The following is a 22572-nucleotide window of genomic DNA, read 5'->3' on the forward strand; positions in this document are numbered from 1 at the left end:
GCAAATGCAAGTAGATCAATAGGGACCACCTTGGTGGGAAGGTAACAGCGTTCCGTGTCTAAGTCGCACTGGCCATGTGACCACGGAAGATTGTCTTTCGACAAAACACTGGCTCTATGGCTTGGAAACGGGGATGAGCACCGCCCCATAGAGTCAAACACAACTGGACAAAAATTGTCAAGGGGAACCTTTACCTTTACCTATAAACTATAGTTACCTGGTTAGATCTGTATTTGCTCTGGTTACTGATTTTTAATTTAATACAGTTCAGAGAAAGCTGCTGTGGCAATGAATAAGGAGTTACGGTGATTTTATTAGCATACAACGAGAAGAAGACTGAAACTACTGAAATTAACCTAAGCTAAAATGAACTGTACCTAAGACTGAACTATTTCTATATGAAATTCTTATAACACCAATATGAACTCTTGATTTTTGCCGTACCAAAGACATGAATAGTTCAACTTTCCGAAGCACTTATGAACTGTGTGATAGTTTTTCATCTTTCAGATGTCAAGATCTTTCCAGTCGGATTGTGCTGTAGAGGTCCATTCCAACAACCTGGCATATAGTCACCAAGAGAGCACTTTTCATGTGCAAAATTAGTTTTGCCAGTCCTACACTGCTTATGCTTGAAATATTTATTCTCTGCAGGATTTTTATAGCTTTTCATGGCTTTTATCAATTTCAGGGTCTTACACTGATAAATTTCAAGTGGCTGTGTTAGTCAATCATGTAGTATAGGAGGATATACAACCTTTTGAAACTGATTAGGGTAAGAGCCTGAAATGGTAAGTATAAGTAGTAGACACAAGGATTTCAAGAAAGTGCGGGCAATGCAGAATTGCCAACCTTAGGAAACCAGGGAGAAGGGCAGAAATGCTTCTGTTCTGAAGCTGAGAGGACAGGTTAGACAGATAACATAATCATACAGGTACTTTGAAAACTCTATGTGATTGATATAACAATATAACAACAAACTGAATCTCAGAATCTTACAATACAGGAAAACCCATGACTCCCAATTGTTACCTGGGTCGGCTTGCCTCTACAGTATGAGAGTCATCAAACCCTTCATTGCTTTATATTCTGTATTTTATGATCAAGTAATAGTCTATAATGACCAATATGCAGAGACAATCTGATTGGCATTCATTGTTTACTTGTATAGCAGTAGGTAGATGGTGGTAGGGCACCCTGGGGAGCATGGCCTCAGTTCCTTCACTGTATCTAAGAAACTGCATGCAGGATTTTGTGGGAAGAAACCGAGAACATTTTGATATCTAGTCCTGCCACACCAACAATCTACTAGACATCCAAAGACCATCAAATAAAACAGAGCAGTAAGTGACTCACAAAAGAGAAAATATAATTGTAGTACAAAAGATAGGTGAAAGAAGTTGGTTTGGCTAACTATCAATCTTTTCATGTATATGCGGGGGAGGGAGGGAAGAACTCATGCTTTGATATTCCCTTCCTTCCCTTCCTTTCATTACTGTATGTTGGGTCCTATTGGCAGTCCATAATTTAAGCTTAACCACTTTCTTCTTAAAGGACTGGACTGCCACTTAAAAAAATACCCAAATTCAGTATGATTCTGAGCATCTAACATGCCAGTGGAAAAAAACCAAATTCCTCCACTTACTTTTAGCCTCTAGGGACTGTGTTATATATCTCTGTCCATCTATAATATGGATTACACTGCAACATCACATACTCCAAGGCCACTGTTGTTGACGATCTACTGTCCCCAGCATTCCGCCAAAATAATCCTTGTAAGCTGACCTAGTGTTACTGCAAAGGAAAAACTATTTATGCAAGGGCAAACACTGGCTCACATGAGCACAGACATAAATTTTGTTATAAAAGAGGGGAGAGAATTTCTAATGTCCAGTCATGGATAAAAGGGAAACAATCTTTGTATATTTATCTTTTCCAACAGCTCATTGATATCTGCACCCAGAATATGTTGTCTCATTAGATTTATTTATTTATTTATTTATTTATTTATTTATTTATTTATTTATTTATTTATTTATTTATTTATTTATTTATTTATTTATTTATTTGTTACATTTATAGCCCGACTACTCGTACCGACTACTCTGGGCGGGTAACAACAGATCAGATCTAATACAATTTAAAATCATAACAACATTTCACTAAAAAAAAGAAAACCACAATAATCAGATGGGAAAAAGGCACAGAGAACAATAATCAGATGGGGAAAAGGGCCACTTTCTTAAAACTCACTGCCTTACCACTCCGTTCCCTGTCTGAATATTCCCACACTCCCCCACCCCAATGGTCTTCTCTTCCTTTCCATCCCAGTAGATCTTTCTTCAGCCCATCAAGAAGTTGCAGCATGATACGACACAGAAGGGATGAGGCTTAATGGCTTTCTCCTCCCCTCGCAATGTTAGAACTTTGGGTAAGACTTCAGTTTTAGCTACCAGGGAATTGACTTGATCTGTGTATTATCCAGGTACCAGTCAATGCTAATTTGGAAAGGTTGTGTTCCCTTCCATAAAGTAACTTAATCCAATATGCTATCATCCTACTGTTTATCAGTTAACTTAATTTTGGCCTATTGGTTCCAGCTCAGAGTAAGGAAAATCATATACGATTCAATAGATGAAACATTATTTTCTTAGCTCATCGTTTTGTATAGATTCTCTTTTTTACAGATCTTTATTGCATGACCAGTCAATACAGCATTCTGCAAGGTATTACTAATAAATTACACTGCAATACAGTGCAGTCCAAACAAAAAGTTACAACTTTTGAACTTTAATTCAGTCTTTAAGTGGCACAGTAGTAGTACATAGTCTCAGCTTGCTCTGTGTCAACCTTCAAAGAGATTTTGATAAATGCAACAGCCCACTGCTCACCTTAAGTGATGTACCTGGAAGATCTCTGCCATGAGTATTTTGGGACTTTCATAATTTTTCTACCCTCTGCCTGAGGAAGTGAATTTTATTCACAAAAGCATTCAGTAAATGTTTGATTTTTAGTGATCTAAATTAAGATTTAGACCACTAAATGTTGCCATCTGGTAGAAGATATAGAACAATTAAGACTCAGACCACACGTTTTCTGAATAGTTTTTATCACAGAGCTATAATTGCGCTTAATAATGAGCTTAAAGACCATCAGTAGTGAATAGTTGGACAGTGTTACTTAGTCTGTGGTGTAGATGTTTATATTCTTAGTGGGGGATTTTTAGTGGGTGGGGGGTGTCTGGGGATTTTGTGTGTGTGTGTCCATGAGGGTCTGGTCTCTGGGTGTCTGTGTGAATTTCGTTGTATGGGTATACTATGCATATACTTACAATGACAATAAATTTATTGGATTTGATTTGATTTGAAGATATCACCTGTCTACTTTTGGATTGATAAACACAAGCACCTATGACATTCAGTCTATCGATAGATAAAGGAACATTGAATAGACTCCTTGGCATGCTGGTCAGCATAGTCTCTTAAACTGTGCCTGACATCTCCATACTCTTAGTATGACCTTTTGTTGGGGTCTTCATGGGTAGACCTGGCAGGAAATTATGTTGATTCATGGTAGGTTCATGTCCTTTGGACATGAATCAGAGTGTTGCTTTGGAGAGTGCTGAGTTCAGCCTGGGAAGGGTCACAAATTGCAGGGAGTCTGGCAGAGTAGGCATAGACCAGTGGACTCTCACCCCTTTCCTCAGCTTCACTCTCTACTTCTGCTTCTGTTGAACTCTCAATCTCAGTCCTCAGTCCTTCCCACTCTCTCCCTCTGTTTTAGTTTTCTCTCCATCTGCCTTGTAGTCTTCCCTTGCTCTTCAGTAGTTTCCTTTTCTATAGTCCCAGCTGGGCAGGAGGTTTCTTGTGAAGGAACTTTCCCACTCTTTTTCTCTTCCCATCTTCAGATACCCTTTGCCATAATGGCAGAGGCCAATGACACCATCCCAGATAATGATGTGAAGAAGTAAGCCATTCATAAGCTTCCATCAACCTTCAGATGGGACCTCAGAGAGGGAGGGCAGGTGCCAAGATCAACCCCAGTTGATGTTTATCTGCTCTCAGAGCACAATACCTAGAGAATCTATTGAAAAACAGCTATGACAATTGCTTTATGTTTCAGTGTGAAGTAGTTAGCTAAGTCAGATTCTAGGATTTCCCTTGCTTGGTGTCTCTTTTTAAATGGCAACGCATACAAGGGATATCCTATAGGCCAGTGGTTCGAAAGCTTGGGTCCCCAGGTGTTTAGTTTTTTTTATTTATTAAAAATATTTTTAACCTGCCTTTCTCCTTAAAAGGATCCAAGGCAGCTTACCTCATTAAAAGACAATATAGGCCAGAATTCCTCACCATTAGCTCTGCTGACTAGGGTTTCTGGGAGTTGTAGTCTAAGGGACTACAGTAGTCCTGGGGACCCAAAGTTGGGAATGAATGCTATATGTTATCCAGAGTGCCAACACTGATGCCGTCAACACTCAACCTAGCATTTGCTCTTTTCCTGCTGGCAATATGATATGATATTGCAATGCAAGGTCAAGTCATTTTTTTTGGCATTTTCAACTCAGATGCATGCAATATCCCATATTCATAAACATTAAACTTTTTGAAGAACAGGTGCCCTTCTTGGGAATTTATCTACGGGGGTTAACATTGGATTATTTTTCACAACTTGCGTTGAATGTTTTCCCAAGTTCCACTTAGAATGTTATTCCCCAACTTAACTTTACACTGATTACTCCTGTTTGCTATTAATTTCCAGATGGTCTGGGTATCCACTTTCTGTGATGCCAGCATAAGGTCTGCTCATGGCTGCCTAATGACTGCCTTCTTTTGTTGTATTTTCTCAAGTCTTCTTTATAAATCTAAGATCTATAGATCTTTTTTTTTTTCAGGATTCTCTCATTCTAGTGAAAGCCCTCCTTAACTGATGCTTTATAATCCAATTCGCTTTACAGCTATGGTTTTTGACATTGTAGCCATGTAAGTCTGTGCAAGCATATCAGCAAGAAAGATGAAACAGACAAAAGCATAAAAGAAAAAGATATTAATCTAACCAATACAGTATTTTAATGTAAGCTTTTGTGGAACAAGCCCACTTCTTCAGACATAAGAGTGAAAATATAGAGACTGCAGGTCAAAACATTCATGCAAGCCTTGAAGATAAAGAGACAATAGTGTTTAGTTGCATTTCACATCTGGTCATTATTTAAGACTGCTATTTGGTATTATAACCCAACATTGCCTACCAAATCATGTTTCACTCTGCTTTCATGAGTACCTTGCCTTGTTCACCCTCTTAGGCCATGTCTACACTGGCCGTTTTGGTGCAGGGTAGTATGGTCTAAACGTTGCTTGAGGGGGGAGGAGCAATATGCTATTTGGCACAATCCTGACATCCAAGTGGCATATCAACCTCAAGTGACTCTCTGGCTTGTTCTGCTGTAAATTGAACACTTCTCCTGCTCCTCTGTCAAGGGTCAGGGGAAGTGAAATTATTATTTTTGCTTGTGCTGGACCATCCTTAATATGCTGAATCATTTTGATTAAATGTTTTCCCCCTTGCTTTATGTGTAGTGCCAATTCAGAAAACTGCCCTCAGCCATGGTTACAATTGGTACTTCACATAAAGGCAAAATAAAAATATTTGAATGTAATTTAATTTAAGCAATTCAGGGCATCAGTGATGGCTTAGGAGATGGAAAATAATAATAACAATTTCACTTCCCCTGCCCCTCCACAGAGGAGCAGGGAAAGTGTTCAATTTGCCAATATCCTGATATGCTTATTTTATTTAGCTGCTCCACAATGCTAGAAATCACACTGAATGCAGCCTTGACAGCTTTAACAGCTGCAAGGCTCAATTGTAGTCCATTCACAGCAATCACACACTTTGGGAACAGACTGCAACACACCGAATACCAGGACTATCTGAACAAGCCCTTATGCCTTAATTTTTTTCTCAAAATATGACAAAAACACCGATATAACTGACCACATTTGCCCCCTTATTATTGAAAAATGTGAATTCCCGACTCATCCACTATTTTACATTTGTTTAATAAATAAAGTATTCTCCAGCCTTTTTAGTTGTGGGCTCTTTTAAACTTCTGGCTAACCCAATCTTCACAGCAAGTCTCAATTCCTCTTCATGTAGGCTTATGTTTTTTTCTTTTGCAGTTCTTGCATTGAAATTATCTGTTAATAAAACTGAGGTGTTGGAATAATTATCCCCTGGTGATACTTTGTACCATCTGTCTTGAAATGTACAAGGTGGAATGGGTGGATGAATATTCACATGAATTACAATTATGCATTAATTCATTCTCTTTACCAGCTAGATAGCCACAGAGTTATCTACTTTATCAACTTGACCTTATTGATATTGAAGGCTAATCCACTGCTACAGCAGCCTCTGGTTTCATCAGACTTTGCTGGAAGTGATAAAATCTCTTAATAAGGGAAATCAGTATTCTTTTAAACCCAGGTTTCTTGCAGTAAAACTGTATGTTGCCTAACAATGTACAATCCTTGTTTCTCCTGGGAAAATGAATTTCAAAAACAACCCTCAGAAAATTCCCCAATGATAGTTCTACCTCCCTTGTTCCCCACCCTCCTATATTCCATGATAGATTTATTGATCGATAATTGATTTCTCTATCCTATTCCATTTCATTTCTAGGTTTCCCTACTCCTGGTAAGGGGACTCAGAGAGGCTCACAATGATTTAAAAAACCAGGCTAAAATAGAATAAAAACATAATAAGTTAGAAAGTTTAAAAAATAATTAAACTAATAACAATAGCAACAATAATAAACCGAAGGCTTAATTTTTGCTGCACAAGAACAAACACCCCAAAAGCTAAGATTTAAGGAATTAGTGTTAACAGCAAATGTCGACTCTTCCGAGAAATAGATGAAACTGTGTCACACCTCATATGTGAATGTCCAAAGACTACACAGACAGATCACAGAGTGCCAAAATTAATGCGCTGGCCATTATGCAAAAAATATAACTTGCCAGCCTCCAAAAACCTTTGTGAACATCAGGTAGAGAAGGTGTCAGAAAATGAGGAAGTCAAGATCTTGTGGGACTTCTGGATCCAAGCTGATAGACATAGTAGTAATAGAATGAAGAAATGTCTGAATAATCAACATTGCAATTCCAGGGGATGCCAGAGATGAACATAAAGAATTGGAAAAACTAACAAAATGCAGAGACCAGGCAATTGAAATATCTCGCATGTGGATGAAACATACCTCTGCGGTCCCCATCGTCTTTAACTGAATTGAAAGCATAAAGGAAGGGAGTAAACTTAGCTTCCAGAAGGGGAGCATTCCACAAGATGGGAGGATCCACAGAAGTGGAGCATTCCACAAGATGGGAGGATCCATAGAGATACAATCCACCCAGTCATGGGAGAGGCCTAACTTCCTCCACAGTCAACCAGTAGAGCCAATCTCAAGCAGCAGTACTGCCTCAAATGTAGAAAAGGTATTAATTAGAAACACACTAAAAGGAAATGTGTACCTGTCAATAGAATTGCCTCTGGAATGTAAACAATATGCATGTTAAACTGTATTTTCATAAATATGCATTAAAAAGAGATTGATTTGCCAGCAAGAAAATATGATATGAAGCCATAAGTATCTGGATTGCTCCTGTTGATACAGTTCTTGTCCCATAATGTTTATTCACAATTCATGCTAACTGAAAAAGTGCCAATGTTTATTAGCATTTGAATTAAAAGGAGGAACAGTAGTTGGACCTGTTAGGAAAAGGATTGGCTGGGGCTGAGGCAGCAGCCTAGGTATGGCCAATAAAGTAAAACCACACAGTTGTGTTCCTTTTTCCTCTGGAAAGACATTCACCAAGCAGGGAGTGACCCTTCTGAAATGTTGGGGTGAGGTGCTCCTCCTGCTCATCCCACAAGCCACTAGGAATTCTTACTAATATGTACTGTATTCATAAGTTTAACAGTGCAGATCTAACTCAAAGAGTACATCAGCTTTAGCAGGTTAGGAAAGACAATAGCCTCTTCATCTGAGAGCAGTTCTCATCTACTGACAGATGTGTTCATGTGCCAGCAGAAGGACATGAACTAAGAACCTACTAAGGCCTACTGGCAAACAGCCCAAGATGACGTGGAAAAGTGGTGGAGTAAAGGAAGAGCTGAGTTCTGCTGGAGCTAAACTTCCTCCAGTCCAAAGGATACAGTTGCTGTGCTTGTAAAAACTTAAGCAAAGGTGACAGTAGGTGGTAAGTGTTGTTGTTGTTTAGTCGTTTAGTCATGTCCGACTCTTCGTGACCCCATGGACCAGAACACGCCAGGCCCTCCTGTCTTCCACTGCCTCACGGAGCTGGGCTAAGTTTATGTTGGTCGCTTCGATGACACTGTCCAACTATCTCATCCTCTGTCGTCCCCTTCTCCTCTTGCCCTCACACTTTCCTAACATCAGGGGCTTTTCCAGGGAGTCTTCTCTTCTCATGAGATGGCCAAAGTACTGGAGCCTCAGCTTCAGGATCTGTCCTTCCAGGGAGCATTCAGGCTTGATTTGCTTTAGAATGGATAGGTTTGTTCTCCTTGCAGTCCAGGGGACTCTCAAGAGCCTCCTCCAGCACCACAATTCAAAAGCATCAATTCTTCGGCGGTCAGCTTTCTTTATGGTCCAGCTCTCACTTCCGTACATCACTACAGGGAAAACCATAGCTTTGACTATTCGGACTTTTGTCGGCAAGGTGATGTCTCTGCTTTTTAAGATGCTGTCGAGGTTTGTCATTGCTTTCCTCCCAAGAAGCAGGCGTCTTTTAATTTCGGGGCTGCTGTCCCCATCTGCAGTGATCATGGAGCCCAAGAAAGTAAAATCTGTCACTACCTCCATATCCTCCCCTTCTATTTGCCAGGACGTGATGGGACCAGTGGCCATGATCTTAGTTTTTTGGTAAGTAATTCCCAACAACCCTAGGGTGGGAGGAATCTGGATTCAGCAAAGCTTCAAGTGGCTTTGGATTCAGCAAAGCTTCACCTGGTGTACTGCCAACTCATCTGGCTCTTAACTATCTTGTCTAATTAGGATTTTATCCTAAAGCTGCCACTTGTAGCACACACACTTATCTGAGGGTAAATCCCACTGAATTCCAAATGACATGCATCCATGTAGACTTGCATGGGATTGTGCTGGTAGAGAAGCAGAGAAACTGAACACTTATATATATGAAGGATCCATTTATCAAACTGTCTTACTATTATAAAAATGCACTGAATGATAGGCAATCAAGACTATTAAGGAAGCATGCATTAAAACAGTCTCAAGAAGATTAATAGAATTATTGAATTAAATTTCCACATCTCATGTCTCACCAGTATCCATTTATTTTTTTGTTCAGAAGCTGTATTTCAATATGTTAAAAGCATTACTTTCTAGTCTGAGGAAAAAGAAGATCCTACGTCAAAGTACAGTAATCAGGGAAGCCAAACTGCATACATTTTTGTTTAGAGATACAGTACATTTCTTTTCTACCTGAGATCAAAAATAATAGATGAACTTCACTGACCACAGATTAACATGAGCATCTGAAATGCTCAAGGATAGAAGAAATGTACCAAAATTATTGCTAGAGTACCACAACAATAGAAGGCTGTAGTTTGCATCTTGAAGAACTATACGAAAGAGAAGCAAGAGTAACAGAATCCTTTGAAGAATAATCATGTGATAAATAACCTGCAAATTGAGAAGGTGAAGCAAAAGCTGCTCTTGAAGCAAGTAGAAGAAGTAAATCATCAGAAGTTGACAAGAGACCAATAGAACTAGTTCAAGCTAAAACACTGAGTCTATCAAAACTGCAATAATAATGTGGCAACAAATAGGGAAAACAAAACAATGATCCAGACTGGTAATGTTCAATTTACATTCCAAGCCCAAAGAAATGAGACATGAGAGAATGCAGTAATTGTAAGAACAGTGCATTAATTTCCCACACGAGTGATAAATTACTAGAAAAACAAATTAATAAATCCTAGGTCAAAACAAGCCTGAATGCTCTTCTAAAAGCAAAAAAAAAAATGACTAAAGTGAGACCATCATAATTGCAGCATATCATAAGGGAAGACTCGCTGGAAAAGACAACGAAAATGAAAAGTGGAGGGCAGCAAAAAAAAGAGAGGAAGGGATAAATATGAGCTAAATTAACTGAAAGGAAAAGAAAATCCATGGCCTTTGGTTTCTAAGACATGAGCAGGTCTACTAATGATAGAACCTTTTGGAAGTTACTAATTCATAAGAGTCCCATAAAGTCAGAAACAACCTGGTGGCACAATATAATATTTCTCATTATAAGAAGGCAATTATTATGCTTACAGAACTTTCCCGAATTTGTTCTTGTAACTAAAACCTGCTAAATCTCCATCAAAATTAATCAAGCAAAAGACAAAAGAAAAATACAAAAATGTGACACCTTAAAGACTATCTGTTATATTTTAATGTGAGCTTTCATCGATCGAATTCATCTCCTCAAGACATAAGAGTGAGATTACACTGCAGATTTGTATACATTTATACATGAAACCAAAATAAAGATACAGTGTTTGGTTGGTTAGTGAATTTCAAATTGTGTGAGTCACTGTGGTATTTTAAACTTAGTTTCAACATCCATTTGATATTCAGTTCTTTTCCACTCAGGCTTTGTACTGTAAAAGGCGACAGTGGTTAGTGAGTGAAGGAACCCCCAGAATTTCAATTTTCAATGGAATTTTGTCTGAGGAAGTGGATTTGATCCATGAAAGCTTACATTAAAATTAAGTTGACACAACATTTTTGTTTTTCTTTTGTTTTTGCCTGATAAGATTGCAGACTAACATGGCTAACTCTTCTAAATCTAAATTAATATATCAACAAAGTTCATTGAAGGGAGTGATAGATTAACTCAGTTTGAATATATCCATTGAGACAAGCATATAAACCATAATACTCAGAAACTTGGCCTTTTACATGCATTTGTTTACTCATATCTGAATCTTATGAAAGCAGTACAGTACATAGATATGGTAGTGTCAGGGTGTACAATAATGGCAAGAAATTTTAAATGACATGGTACATAAGATTATGCATACGTGTGAGAAAAAGACAGAGTATGAATGACAACTCTACGTTAAATTACTTCCAACCTATGGTGACCCTTACAAATTAATAATGTTCAAAAAGTAATAATTCTGCTTATGTATTGTAATACTACAAATACAAATCTCCTTCCTTCCTTCCTTCCTTCCTTCCTTCCTTCCTTCCTTCCTTCCTTCCTTCCTTCCTTCCTTCCTTCCTTCCTTCCTTCCTTCCTTCCTTCCTTCTTGCATTTTTACAAATGCAAAAAGAAATAAAGTATTTGTACTTCCTTCACATCCTTGTTTGTACTGATTTTCAAGACTGGGTTTTTTCATCCCAGACTGCAATTCGTACACATTTTTCTACATTTTCCCTAATGTGTGTGTTTATCTAATTCATGCCATTTCTGCATAGACTAAAGTATTTTGTGTGTTACCTTTCAGTCTTCACGTTCTAGTTACTGAGATTTTAAAATTGTTTTGTTCACACTTTATTTCTCTGAAACACCCTATAACTTTCACAAATGTGTTCATTCTACAGGGGATAACTGTATATTTTTTCTTATCTCAGTGAACCTTAGCAAGTTTCAAAAGCACTACTTTTGTCAATAGTATCCATTCCAACAAATCTCTTTTCATTGCTATATAAGACTACTTGAAATCCTGTTATGCAGCTCCGCCTGCACAATGAGAATGATGTCATTAGCAGCATCAAATTGTCATTGGATAGAAAACAAGTAAGTTCTGTGCAACCTGAGACTGCCAAAAGAAGCCTTCAATCAACAGTGATTTGTCACTGCATCTGCTGTCATTCCCACTGCATATACGGAGCTATGCCAATGACAGCTGGGAACTCTCCAAGAGTTCTCCATCAGTCTCCTAGGGTGGACCATTTTAATTAGCCCCAACCCCTGCAGAGGTTGGGGGCCAGATATCTTTAAGTAGGGCCAGATATCTTTTGAGACAGCCCTGTGGCCATCATGGCGGACATGAAGTCCTGTCCCTTGCCATGGATGTTGAAGTTCCTCAGTACAACACCACACCTGAGACCAACTCAGGCAGGGAGACTGCCGTGCAGGGAGGTGGGTGTTACACCAAGAGAATCCCTTTTCTTCCTCTTTTGTTTATTGATGGTTTGGGTTAGCAAGTAAAAAGGGCAGCTAGTTTGCTCTGTCACAGCTTTGTTAGAGGCAGTTTGAAGCATGATAATAGATCACGTCAGATGGGATGGTAGGATCAGGAAGTTGCTTGTCGCTTCTTTCCCATTAAGAGTTAATCAGGCAAGTTTATTTCACTTAAGCCATGCTTGATTGCAAAGTTACTTAGGGTGCTCTTACATTGACATAAAATGTGGAAAATCCCACAAGATTTGGATGGTCCATTTCATTTTTCCTCCTTTGACCACACAGCATAAAAACAAATGTGAATCAGCCAAGAGTCCCTCTCCCCATCCACAGTTTTTTTCCTCAACTGCTGGGGCTCCTACTTCTTTCCACAGTGTATCCATTCACATCAGTTTAGATGGTGTGGATGCCTGAACAGATGCAGAAAAGTGTGATCCTTCATAGGCTTCATTTCCTGCTGATCCTCTTCAGGCAGAATAATGTCACTTCTTTTAAAAAAGTTTAGTGCCACTGATGTTATGCTAGGGCACCTGTACAGTAATAAAAATAATAATAAAAGAATGAGAGGAAGAGATGAGAGGAGGAAATTGCCATTTGGCTCTTGTTTGGAGCTTATTAAGGCATTACTCCTGTAGTCGTGCCTCCTGGAAATCAGGATAGCTATGTTAACAAACTGCAAACAAGGCTATTTAGCCCATTTCCTTCTCTGTCCCTCTGTAGTCACTTAACTCAAAGTTAGTTGTGGAACCCCAAATTCCCAGGTGCAACTTCACAGTGAGTGAATATGCACTTTTCTCACTGTCCAATCATATGCTTAATCATAATATGATTTAGCTGGATGAGAGCCATATCATGCGAACTCAATCTTACTGAAATGTATAGCATTAGAAACTTGACAGGAATATGTTCAGTTTGTGGATAGCAATAAAAATAGTAGATCAAATGTATTGCGTTTCACTATACTGTATAGGATTGTTTTTTCTAAAAAGCAAAACTCCAGTGTCAACAAAAACAAAACAGAAACAAAGGCACTGTGGCATCTTTAAATCCAACAAATTTATTTCAGTGTCTCTTTCATGGATATAATCCCCTTGTTCATACACATAACATACCTAAAAAGGTAGACTGCAGCCATAAAAGCTCACAATGAAATAAGTAAGTTGTAATAAGTGAAATAAGTGTTGTCTCTGAAACAGACTAACACAGCAACTTCTCTGAAATATCACAGTATGTTTCTTCAGATTGCTTTATAATACTGCTATAAAGTAATATAGAAAGCTAAAGCTGAGGAAACACATACATATTCTGTTTCCTAAACAGTTAAGCTTGGCCACTTAACACATATACTGTCTTGATTTATGTTTCTTAAAGGGATATATGTCAGCAAACTAGCCTATATATATTACATCCTCTTTTTTTCTCATCTCTTCTTCAATTCTGTGGTTAAAATGCCCAGAGAGAATACCGCAGAAATACTGGATTGCAGGAGACAATAAAAAAGTGTTGAGATGGGGCCAGGTGCTACTCTCCCCCAGCTCAGAAAAACTGATGTTGGTGAGACTAGGCCAGCTTCTTCCAAATTGAAGCCTGACTCCTTTTGACACCTCTGCTAGTGTCAAAAAGTAGTCTTGCCATCTATTTCTACTCCCCCAAATTATTTATTAATTTTTATTTATATTATTACTTTATTTGGGGTACTTACATGTATCATCCCAACTTAGTGATTAGCACACACAATAACCTCTCATCATCAACATTGATAAAAATTAAGCCAAAGACAAAAAACCCAAATGATGGCGGAACAGGCAACCCAAATCCGTAGCTAGCATGGGGAGAGAATGTCTTTAAATGTTTCTTTAAACAGTTCTGTCTTTAACATCTCCTTGAAGACTGGGGATGAGAAAAATTGTACCAAACAATGAAGGTAACACCGTATATAACATCAGGAAAAGACCTCTCTGGAAGGTCAGGTAATAGCAGAGTCAAAACACAAAGAGTGAAAACATACTAAGAATTTGAAATGCCCTGCAGATCCCACATTCTCTTTCACCTAGGATGCTGCCATCCAGCATGCTGGTGTCAGAAGGAAGACTTTGCATAGAAGACTCCAGATAAACCTTGACACTTCCACCTTCCTGTTGCACTGCCTCCCAGGCAGGCACGTCTGGACAAAAAGGAGTGGAGTAACATGCTTTTCTAAAACAAAAAGGAAAAAAAGATACTGTGCAGTCAGACAAATAAACTGAAAGATTCACTATAAAATTTTAATTTTGCTTCTCCTGTAGAGTAATTCAGTGTTTGTAAACAGGAATTGTTCTTCCTAAGAGAGAGGATCATGAAGTTGGAAGGGGACCTATAAGGTCATCAAGTCCAACCCCCTTGCTCAAGGCAGGAATCCAAATCAAAGCAGATCTTACAGATGCTTGCCAAATTTTCTGTTGAATGCCTCCAGCGTTGGAGCACTTACTACCTTCCAAGGTAATTGGCTTCTCTGTCATACATGATGAAAACATGGTACTTCAATGACATACAGAATGCAAACATCTGTTTTACAGTAGATATTCACAAAGATTATCTGTGAGGGTGCCAAAGACATTTTCCTGCCTTGGATAAATTTAAAAAGAAAACCCACAAAATGGCCCTCCTTTCATTCCAAGGGCTGACAGTTTAAACTTCCTGGCCTGCCTCATGCTCTCGGCCCCAGAAACTCCTGGGGCTGCCCTTTTGAAAGGAGGGGCTTCCTCTTGCTTCCCTCCTGCCTCCCCTGGAACTGCTCTCCCAGACAGCGCAGATGAAGCACCTTCCCTGGACAGGAGCTTTGGGTGGTGCCTCTCCAGATGTTGGCAGAGGGTGGTGGAGGACAGATGCCTGGGGTCTGACCCCCTCTGGACCACCCCAAGGCAGGTATTGCAGCGTGCCAGCTGTGGGTCCTCACTGAGCGCCGTGAAATGATCCCACAGGGCCCCTCTGCCATGTTTGCCCAAACAAGGACCCACTGCCTGCCCCTGACTGCTGGCCTGGGAAGAACTCTGTGTCCCAGGGGTGCTGCTGGTCTGGGAGGAGGGAGCAGATGACTCTGGGGACAGGGTGGTGGTGGGGTCTGTGAAGCCTGCCCTGTCATTACTGGTTCTAATTCAGACTGGGGGTCTTCGGAAACCAGTAACTCCTCAGATTCCTCTAGGAAGAGGAGCAACAGTTCTTTTGGCACCTCTGGAAGCTTTGGTTCCCTGCCTGCCTGCAAGGCCACCGGAGGAGGGACAGTGGCACTGGTCATCATAGACATGGTTGTGCATATGGTGGCTGTGATGACGGTGCTGCTACCTAGCCTGCATAGCTTCATAGCCTTCTTCCCCTTGGACTGTCCCTGAAGAAATCCCTTCATTTTCTACTGCCTGCCTAACAAACCAACTAAACAAATAAATCAATGGCTAACAAATAGAGGGTCAGAGAGTATGTGTGAACTTTATTTTTAGAATGATGGTGGTGTAATTATTTTACTAGAATGTGACCTGCCTGCCTAAACAAAGCCCCCCTTCAGTATAATATAATTAGGAAAATCCCCCCCCGACCCACTGTGGCAGAGAAGCCAAAAAAGTCCAAAAAGAAAAGCCCTGCCAGCTAAGTCCCAGTCAGAGAGAGACACACACACACACACACACACAGAGAAATAAGCTTTAGAAGGGAACGATGGATCCAGCCACCCACCAAATTCTCTGAGAGACACAAGCCTCCCTAAAGTGAACACACACACACACACACACACACACACACACACACACACACACACACACACACACACACACACACACACACACACACACACACACACACACACATACATACACACACACACAAGCCTCCAGGGGGAAAAAGGTTTGAATAATTTGAATTTGAAATTAAATTAAGCCCTTCCAAAGAAGTAGCCAAAGCTACCTGAAATCCCTTCCCAAGTTCACAGTAAAGTTGATGATGATTGATGAATGATGATGAAAAAAAATATAAGTCTGTGCTTTGGTGCGCAAAAGTGAAACTGCAAGAGCACCAGCAAGCCAGCAAGTAGCAACTGTTCTCACTCCATGAACATGAACAGAAGTGGGGAACAGCCAGACGGGAAAAGCTTATATGAAGCGTCTGTAAAAGTAGATACACCTTTCAGCAGTGCTATTGGTTGCCGGACATGCCAATCCAGGATCTCTATCCTGATTGTCCAGAGGTTCTAATTAGCACCAGCAAACTCAGAGAGGCCACCAAAAGGGGTAACAAATATAGACAAATATGAACAAGTCGATGAATAAAACCAAGGAAATATTCATCAAGCCATATTCATCCTGATTTACAATTTTACAAATACAGATTGATGAATATATGACAAATTGGCTATATTCATCAGAAAAATTGATCCATTTTTATATTTGTTCCCCATCTCTAGTAAAAACTATGAGTACCTGAATAATATTTTATATCCTCTCTACCACTACCACTTCCGTAACCTAGGTTTGGTTGAGAGACACCAGTGGTCAAGGGACACTGAGTAATCTTTGTGACTAAGCGGGAAATTGAATCAAGGTTAAATTGCTGAGTCCAGCATTCTTTCCCATTAACACTGTTCTCTGTTATCTTATAGCCGTAGTCCAGGTTCACTGGGTGCTACCTAAAATGATATAAAGGCTGAAATATGTTGATAGAGAACAAAAACAATGCAATAAATAATTTGCTTTATTTGGATATTGTGCAGATATCCAAATTAAGCTGCAAAATTTACACAGCATACAAATTAAACAACTTGGATTTGGAGAACTAGAATACTGCAAGCCTAACTGATTAGGAAGACCCCATGGTTCAAGTGTTGTTAATTTAACTTACTATTGAGAAACAGGAAAGTGAACAATCACTTTTGAACTGTTGGGTTAATTTAACATTTAATATAACCAGAGGCATCGTCTTTACTTCAGGATTATAGCTGAAGACAACCCCCATTTCTTGTGGATCCACTCCATATATAAGGCAATGAGATGGAAGTGCCTGAAGCATTTTCTTATGGGAACTTTGCAGTGTGTGGGTCCAGAGATTTTTTTAAAAAATGCTGCTTGCCAACATAAAGAAAATGTAGTGATGTGACCAGGTGGGTGGTGTTCTACACATGTCTGTCATTTTAATATACCTTGAATTGTTCTAATGATAAATGACTGTTTTAATGATGTTTTCAGTAACCATTGGGTTTATTGCTATAAATGAATTACTAGTACAGTAAATACATAATTTATCTGGCTGTCTATGGCAAGTAATAATTAATCCCAAGTATGCAGGCTTTCCATGAGTTGGGGTTTGAAGGAGGGATGATTAAGCCACAAATGACTAAGAGAGATGCATCAGGGGAGGCAGGCTAGGGAGAAAATCTTTGTGGCCATGTAACACTCAATGGGCTTAATTGCACAGCTGTGTTATAGGTAATTATACTTATGGCCCAATTCTAGGATACCGTATGCTAGCAATTAAATGTAGAATAGACATAACCACTGCACTGGAGCATTACAGCCCATTATCCTTTAATAATGTTGTAGGCAGTGCCAAGGTTATGTAAAACGAATACAGCAGCTGTAATAGCGATCTTCTGTAAGATTTTTTCCCCTACTTAGATAAGCATTTTGTGGATGAGATGAGAGCAGGGGGTTGCTTTTAAGGGTTTCTGAATAAGAACCAAGGCAACACGATTCTACTATGTATCTTTGGTTCTCGTTTATAGTGGTATTTGTTATTTATTGTGAGTGGAGCCAACCCATTTCAATGGGAATGGAGACTATATGGCCCTTCAGGTATTCCTGGACTGCAACTTCCATCAACCCCAACTGGCCCAGTTAGGGATTAGGATTTGGTTGGAGCAACAATGCAGCCATGCTTGGAGGACTACCCATTCCCCATCTCTGCATTCAACAAAGTACAACAAAGCAGCAGTCCCCCCTCACCCCCAGTTGACCCGGGCTCCCCAGGTATTTCCACCTGTTGGAGAAGAGAGCATCATGAACCATATGGCATGTCCTAAAACTAGCCACCTGCCTAAGCTATGGAGAGGATACTCTCTTATTCATTGCTAGCCCAATTGGTTTCCGATGAGGAATGGAAGGAGGCTGCCATTTTGTTCAAAATGTCTTGTTTCAGCTCCAATGGTGTGCTTTGGAGATAATAATGAGCTGGAAATTTAAACAACCAGCAGTGGCCAATGGTCAGTGAAGCAGTTTGCATAGCAAAATTGTCAGCAGCCACTAGGTGGTAGCTAAATTGCAAACACATTTAAGTACCAATATTTTAAACATTAGATTGAGTGATATGTTGGGTACTTCCTGCCAGAATTGCAACTTACTGTGGGTTTGCAGTAGGTTAAGCAGTGTAATTAGCATTAGGGTTTGGTTTTCATGTACATGTCATCCATTTTTCGAACCCACTAAGAATACTAACATTGCCGTTCTAAAGAGTCCAACCTATAGACAATCTGAGTATATCACTTCTGCTTCTTAGCATCCTGGTTCTCTAACCACCTGAAAAAAATGGGGGGGGGGAGAAGAAAAGAAGGACATTTTCTGTCCCAACGCATTATATTGGTTGGAACAAATAAAGGTGGGGGCACACACAAAAGAAATAAGTTTACAAAATAAATTTTCTTCCATCAGTTTTTCCTGTCTTTTTAAAAACAAAAACTATATATGGCAATTTGCTGAAACTGGAGGAAATAGTTTTCAAATCTTCAAATGACAATGTCACAGAATAGATCTAGTCCTGTGTGAATTTTGAAACAAGGTGCCCCTTTCTGGTACAGGAAGATTTAACTATTGTTAGACTGTACCAGAGGCGAAGCATGGGCTCCGTCCCTCCCACATCAGCAGCATTTAACAGTGCTAACTGTCCACTGCAGGCAGCCATTCCATCACCAACCATATGTTTGCTAATGCTAATTAAGACACCCATTCCTTATAGTACTTAAAGTTACGAGTGAGACCTCCTGTCTCCCATCAGTTACTGCACAATAGACACTGGTAGCCTTGAGTGAACTGCTTCGTGTGTGTGTGTTTTTTTTTAAAGTGTTCAAAATATACAGTAGTATGGAGTATTACAAGGGCTAGTGTGATATAGTGGATAGAGTGCCAGACCTGGGAAATCTGCAGTCATGTCCTTGCTCAGCCATGGAAATTAACTATGATGTAGCAAAAAAATGTATTAGGATCACCATACACTTGACAGCACATTACTGTACAAGGAAACAGAGCATTCCAGCATAGAAAAATGTGAACAGGATCAGAAATAGCACACATCCTTAATCCAATTCAGGCATTCTCTAAGTGCAAAACCTTTCCATAGAAAATTGAGCAATGCGATCATGCCATGAGTAAGACACTCTATGCTCTGAGCAATATTGGCCATTTGCCCCCTTGATGTCTACATATTGGTACTGAACTTGGAGAAACTACCTCTTTGTACTACATTCCCAGAATCTCCCAACCAGTTCAAAATTCATTGTCCTTAACGCTACAGGCTCTGATGACATTTTGGCTGCTGATAATGACCAAATGTAGATCTTAGGAGGAAGGAACTATTCCAATATGTATCGTGTTAACTTATGTGCAGGCAAGCAACGAAACAGCTGTGTGCATTATTCTGAGCTGGAGGGTGCAATCAAAGACAGTACAAAAACTGGCAAACTAGTAAAGAATGTGTGGTGATTCAGTGCTTTCAACTCCTAGGATCTTTATAAATTTTCTCTGCTTCAATCAGATAATCAAAAGAAGTTCCTCGGTAGTCACCACTACTACCCTGAGCATCTACTGAGCAAAGTGATGCAGCCTTGACAACACAGTGCTACTCAAGGTTTTTATGCTGCTTTTTGTTGTTTGTTTGTTTGTTTCTACAATTCATATTCTGCTAAAGCAGTGGCAAAGCTTCCTTTGATAGTAGTCATGCCGGACTGAACTCATTTCCCATCTATCAAAAGGCATAAGCTAGTTTGTTTTCTCAGAGGGGGTCCTTTGAGATGTAACTGTTCCCTGTGAAATATTCATGTCACAGAAAGAAATTTCAGGAAATCTACTTTCTCCCAGTAGCCATTCCTACACTGTCAGACACCCAAGTTGTTGGGAGAGTTAATAATGCAAAGCAGCATTCACAAAGACAAGGCCCACTGCTGCTTGCCCAGCTATTTTAACCAAAGCCTATATTATATGACCATGTAGTAAGGGGCTGAGCTAGAACATGAAAACATGTCTCTTCATCAAAACAGCTATATTAGGAACATTCATAACTAAGCTTTGAGTAATTTGATAACCACATGGTTGGGTACTGTTTGACTAGAATGGGAATATTGTAACATCTGAATTAGACTTCTAATATGCAACCCATAAAGTGTGTTATATGAAAGGAACTCTGCATCAATGTTTATAGTTAAATACATTGAGCCTTTTTCTTCATGTCTCTCATACAATCACATCTACACCCCATCTACTATATTTTAGCTTCTTCAGTACTTCCACATATTTTTCCATCTAAGCCAGTGGTCCCAATTTTGGGTCTCCAGATGTTCTTGTACTGCAACTCTCAGAAATCCTGGCCAGCACAGGTACTGGTGAAGGGATTCTGGAAGTTTTAGTCTAAGAACATCTGGGGAACCAACATTGGGAACCACTGAATTCTAAGCCATGATCCAAACTACCCAATATAAAAACTCACTTACACCCAAACTGCTGTATATTCCACACAATCCTTGCCAGTATGACCATAAAATTTCATTGCATGGTTAACAATGTGCAGTTATATCTGTACCAAATACAGATTATTGCAGCAGAATCTGTCACACCGAACACTCATCACACACTCTGTCACAGCCAATTCATACCTGTCATGCTGCGTACAAAAATGAGAGAGAAAATGAGAGAGAGAAGTAGTGCCCATACAGTGTAACTTGCATGTGTCCATGCTGATCTGTCACTTTACATTTATTGCGTAAATAGCTTTCCTATGGAGCTGTAGCCCTTTTCTGTACACATGTCATACACACTGATATGATAAATCCTCAGCAACTAATTAATCTGTACTCACCTTAGCGTAACAGAACGAGATAAGCAGCAGAGGTAACAGGTACCCAAAGACAAAAGTGCAGATCACGTAGATTTTTTTCTGCTGGAGATTGGGCCACACTTCCCAGCAGAAGGTCTGATTAATAGTTGCCTGGTGGACAATGCGCTGGTGGTGAGCCACAGGTGAGGCCATGGCAATAGAGAGCAGCCAGATGACCCCTACACCCAACAGTGCGTTACGGGACACCCGGAGGGATGAGGAGCGTCGAGAATGCACAATGGCCACATAGCGGTCCACAGACATTGCCGAAAGGGTGAAGATGCTGACCAACATGGAGACAGTGAAGAAGTAGTGGATAAACTTGCAGATGAATGTGCCCAGCGCCCAACTGGGCAACATATACACGGTCGACTGGAAAGGGATACAGAAGACCAGATAGGCCAAGTCGGCGATGCTCAGGTTGAGAACAAAAATGTTGGTGGTGCTGCGGGGCTTTCCGGGCTTGTTGCGGGCAAGCACGGTGATGACCAAGGAGTTACCCAGGACGCCCAGGGTGAAAATGAGAACAAAAACCACCAAGGTGATGAAGTTCTCAATGCCAATTTCAGAGAGGAAGGTGCCGTTCTCTTCCATCGGGTGATGCTCAAGGGATGACCTGGAGGCGTTGGAGCCTAGCCAGGGTAAGCCCCAGGTCTGGTTCATGTAGCTGGAGGTGGCAGACGCCTCGGTGTCCATAATGCTGCCACAGCTGGGGGGGGGGGGAGAAAACTTGACCGAATCGCTCTGGAACAGCCCAACTCGCTTCCTTGTTCTTTCACAGAAACCTGTGAAATGGGGGCTCCGCCGCCCCCCCCGCAACTGCCCAAACCTTCAGAGAGAAGGAACACCCTGGAGGAATGAGCTAGTAGTCCTTGCATTCAAAGGGTCCCACGAAACCCCTGGAGAGCGGCGCGCAGGGGGGGCTCATGGTCTGTCATGAGTTTTTCAGGGTCGCCCTTTCCGGCTCCTTACTAAAGAAGGGAACACTTCCCCACCGCCTGAGCCCGGCCAAGGGAGGAGGGCAGGAGGCTGAGTTTCCAGCGGCTCTTGCCCTCTCTGGGTCTCGCTGCCAGCGTGCAGAAGCCGCCCATGGGCAGAGTCGGACGGGCAGGAGAAGAGACGGCCGCCCGCTCTGGCTGGCGGCGGCGGTCGCGGCGGCTCCTCTTCGCGGCTCCCCTTTCCCTCCTCGGTCGCCTCCCGGGAGCCGAGCGCGGGCGAAGAGGCGAGCGCTCCCGACCCGCGCGGGCGCCGCCAACCG

At 40.6% G+C, this 22572-nt stretch overlaps 1 protein-coding gene across 1 annotated transcript in view; it reads right to left on the reverse strand.

Moving 5' to 3' along the window:
- Positions 1–22305, reverse strand: part of GALR1 (galanin receptor 1) — a 40469-nt gene extending 18164 nt beyond the window's left edge. The window contains exon 1 of the mRNA XM_020781651.3: positions 21297–22305. Coding sequence (XP_020637310.2) covers positions 21297–22010 — 714 coding nt within the window. The 5' untranslated portion in view covers positions 22011–22305. The remainder of the gene's footprint in view (positions 1–21296) is intronic.
- Between the last annotated feature and the right edge of the window lie 267 nt (positions 22306–22572).

The sequence above is a fragment of the Pogona vitticeps genome, chromosome 4 (genome assembly GCF_051106095.1).
Source record: "Pogona vitticeps strain Pit_001003342236 chromosome 4, PviZW2.1, whole genome shotgun sequence".
Lineage (NCBI taxonomy): Eukaryota > Metazoa > Chordata > Lepidosauria > Squamata > Agamidae > Pogona > Pogona vitticeps.